At 46.6% G+C, this 3,284-nt stretch overlaps 1 protein-coding gene across 1 annotated transcript; it reads right to left on the bottom strand.

Annotated features, from left to right (window-relative positions):
- Positions 1 to 1,882: 1,882 nt before the first annotated feature.
- On the bottom strand, positions 1,883 to 2,984 carry LOC123075009 (zinc finger protein 6-like). Its single transcript, XM_044497707.1, has 2 exons — positions 2,853 to 2,984; positions 1,883 to 2,760 (listed from the first exon to the last, which is right to left on the bottom strand). The coding sequence occupies exons 1-2, from the start codon at positions 2,877 to 2,879 to the stop codon at positions 2,149 to 2,151; spliced, it is 639 nt and encodes a 212-aa protein (XP_044353642.1). The 5' UTR covers positions 2,880 to 2,984; the 3' UTR covers positions 1,883 to 2,148.
- Positions 2,985 to 3,284: the final 300 nt, after the last annotated feature.

The raw sequence follows: 3,284 nt of genomic DNA, 5'->3' as shown, positions 1-3,284 counted from the left end.
CGAACAATTGAGAAATAGGTGTTGAATAGTTTCATCCTGGTCATAAAAGCAACATCGTTTACTACCTACCCATCTTCGCTTTGCCAAGTTACCCTTAGTCAGAATCACCTCCTTGTGAACGAAGCACGTGAAGATTTTGATTCTTAAAGGTACTTTAATCTTCCAAATATGCAATGACTTTGGAATTGGACCAGAATCAAATAGGTCTAAATACATAGATTTCATTGAGAAAACTTCATTTACAGATAGTTTCCTATGAATTGAATCTGTCTCATCAGAGAGGTGAATGTCCATCAACCTCCGCACGAGATGTAGCCATGCTTCCCATCGGTCTCCTACTAAGGACCTCCTGAACTGGATGTTTAGTGGGTCAGACTGTAATACTGTAGCAACATAAGCGTCTTTACGCTGTACAGTATTATAAAGAGACGGATATTGTGTGGCTAAAGGCGTCTCCCCTAGCCATGTATCCTTCCAGAATATAGTTGAATTACTGTTCCCAATGATGAACTACATCCTATGAAAGAATGTTGCTTTCATCCTCATTAGCCCCTTCCATAAAGGTGAATCATCGGGTCTTACAGTAACCTGGGCCAAGGTCTTAGATTGCAGGTACTTATTACGCAAAATTGTACCCATGTAACTTCATCTCAATCGAAAGCCTGTACAACCATTTACTCAGCAGGCATCTATTCTTTACTTTGAAATTCTCAATCCCAAGCCCACCCTGGTCCTTCGGTCTACAAATAATATCCCACTTGGTCAGCCAGTATTTTGTCTTTATCTCATCACATTGCCAGAAAAATCGTGATCGATAAAAGTCTAAGCTTTTCCATACCCCTACAAGTACTTTAAGGAAAGACAATAGGAACATTGGCATACTTGTGAGCACTGAGTTTATCAGTACCAAGCGACCACCATAAGACATAAGCTTACCTTTCCAGCAGTTTAGTTTTTTTATCAAGTTGATCTTCAATACACTTCCACTTCTTGCTGGATAGTTTGCGATGATGAATTAGTATGCCTAGATAGCTAAATGGTAGGGACCCCAGTTCACATCCAAACAATTGTCTGTAAGCCACTTGTTCATCTTTGGCTCTCCCAAAATGGAACAATTTACTTTTGTTAAAAGTTGATCTTCAACCCCGACAATTGCTCAAACAAGCATAGCACAAGCTTCATTTCTCTAGCCTTTGCCAAATCATGTTCCATGAAAATAACAACGTTGTCAGCGTATTGGGGTATGGACACCCCTCCCCCCGTCCACAAGATGGGGTACGAGTCCGCCTACGTGCCCATCCTCTTTGGCCCTACCAATAAGAATTCTCAACATATCTACCACTATGTTGAACAAGATAGGAGACATCGGGTATCCCTGTCTTACGCCCTTTTGCGTCTGGAAAGAATGGCATGTGTCATCATTCACTTTAAACCCTACGCTGCCTTTTTGCACAAATGACTCGGCCTGTCCTTATCATATGCCTTCTCAAAGTCTACTTTGAAAACCAACCCATCCAGTTTTTTCGAGTGCATTTCATGTAGTGTTTCATGTAGGACGACAACACCCACTAGTATGTGTCTGCCCTGCATGAAAGCCATCTGAATTGGTTGCACCATACTATGTGCAATCTGCATCAGTCGGTTCATACCAACTTTAGTAAAAAAAATTGGTTTCAAGTCCAGTAGTTTTTTTTCAGTAGTTACAATGAAGTGGGAAATCTAACCTCCTTTTCTTATGGATTAATTTAAATATTGGGTAATCTTTGGTTCCAAGTTCAGTTCTTGTTCTATGCCTAGTATGTGCTCAAATATATTAGCTTACAAAACATGAGATGAATATTGTCAACAATGTCAGCACGATTTACTTATGGATTAATTCAAATGAAAATGGTTATATATATTCAATATGATATGATCTGGAAAGAATATTTGAGATGTATTTAATTCTTAAACGATTTTCCAGATATTATTATCATGTATATCCATCGGTCATTTCTTCGCATGAAAGTCCGAATGAATGAAAAAGGAGAAATATGATTCCCAAGAGAACGGCAGAAGTGACATGGTCATAAGCCTTGGAGGATGGGACTTGACAACTCGTTACATTATATGGTTAACTCATGCATGTGAAGATGGAGTTATCCAATTTCACGATGAAGTGGCCGGAGCAAGTCTGAGATCGAGGTCGAGCCCCACCCCCATCGCGGAGGCTTCCTCGGTACTGTCATCCGCTGGAGTGCAGGCACGAGCACCACTGCTGGTGCTGATGGCGGCGCTGCCGCAGTCCCTTGGGTCCTGGAGCAGCCGCGGCTCGGCGTGGCACCCACCACCGGCTGGCAGAGCATGGAAGGGCAAGCCCGCCGCTGACTGGTGCGCGAGGTAGACCCATCTGTGGAAGGCGTCCCGCGTGTAGGCCGACGACCCTGCGTGTCCCACGGCGATCAGGTGCCCCGGCGGCGGCGCGAAGTAGCTCATCCTGGCGTCGACCTGCAGGCGCGCGCGCTTCAGCTGCTGCCGCTCCTTTTTGTGCGCGTTCTGATGCCCGCCCAGCGCCTGCGAGTTGGCGAACTCGCGAGAGCAGTACTGGCACCCGAACCTCCGCGCGTCGGCCGGCGGCGTCGGCGGCGGAGTCAGCACGGCGGCAGCGGCGTCGGTGGCGCCGCCGGGCACGTCGTAGCCGAAGATCCTTAGGGACGACGGGCTTGCTGGCGTCATCTTGGGCTGGTCGCACCGTATGTCCGCCATGGATGAGCGCGCTTGCTAGGTGACACGTAAGTGTTGAAGTGCTCAAGTGTTAGCGACGCATGAGGTGAGAGATTATGTAGCGCGCGGGGAGCAGAGGGAAGTCGCACCTGCACGGAGAAAACGGAGTCATGCATGGGACGGGAAGAAATCGGAGGACATGCTCGTGCCTGCACTCCAGCGGATGACAGTACTAGAACGGCCTAGCAAGATTGGAGGTAGGTGAGTGAACATTGAGCAGATGGTCACACGCAACGCCAAAGCTTCCACCTTCCAGATGAGACATCAAAGTAGCATCGTTCTAGAACGGCAAAGTACGTCTGCTTGTGCGCTACGCTGGCCCTCCGGGATGCCATTCTCGTACCGCTCGATGTATGGGTGTGAATGACATCTTTATCGATTGTGTCGTTTGTAGATGGTGACATGAAGGTTCCATGAGTTCCGCGCAAGGTAGGACGTACGGAAAGGGAGGGGAATTTTTGGTGTATGGGGACATATGCATCCTATATGGGAAAAAATTAGTAATTCAATAAAAGGTCAAA

The sequence above is a fragment of the Triticum aestivum genome, chromosome 3D (assembly GCF_018294505.1).
Source record: "Triticum aestivum cultivar Chinese Spring chromosome 3D, IWGSC CS RefSeq v2.1, whole genome shotgun sequence".
NCBI lineage: Eukaryota > Viridiplantae > Streptophyta > Magnoliopsida > Poales > Poaceae > Triticum > Triticum aestivum.
The sequence above is the reverse complement of the archived record's forward strand: the minus strand, read 5'-3'. Positions and strand labels throughout refer to the sequence as shown.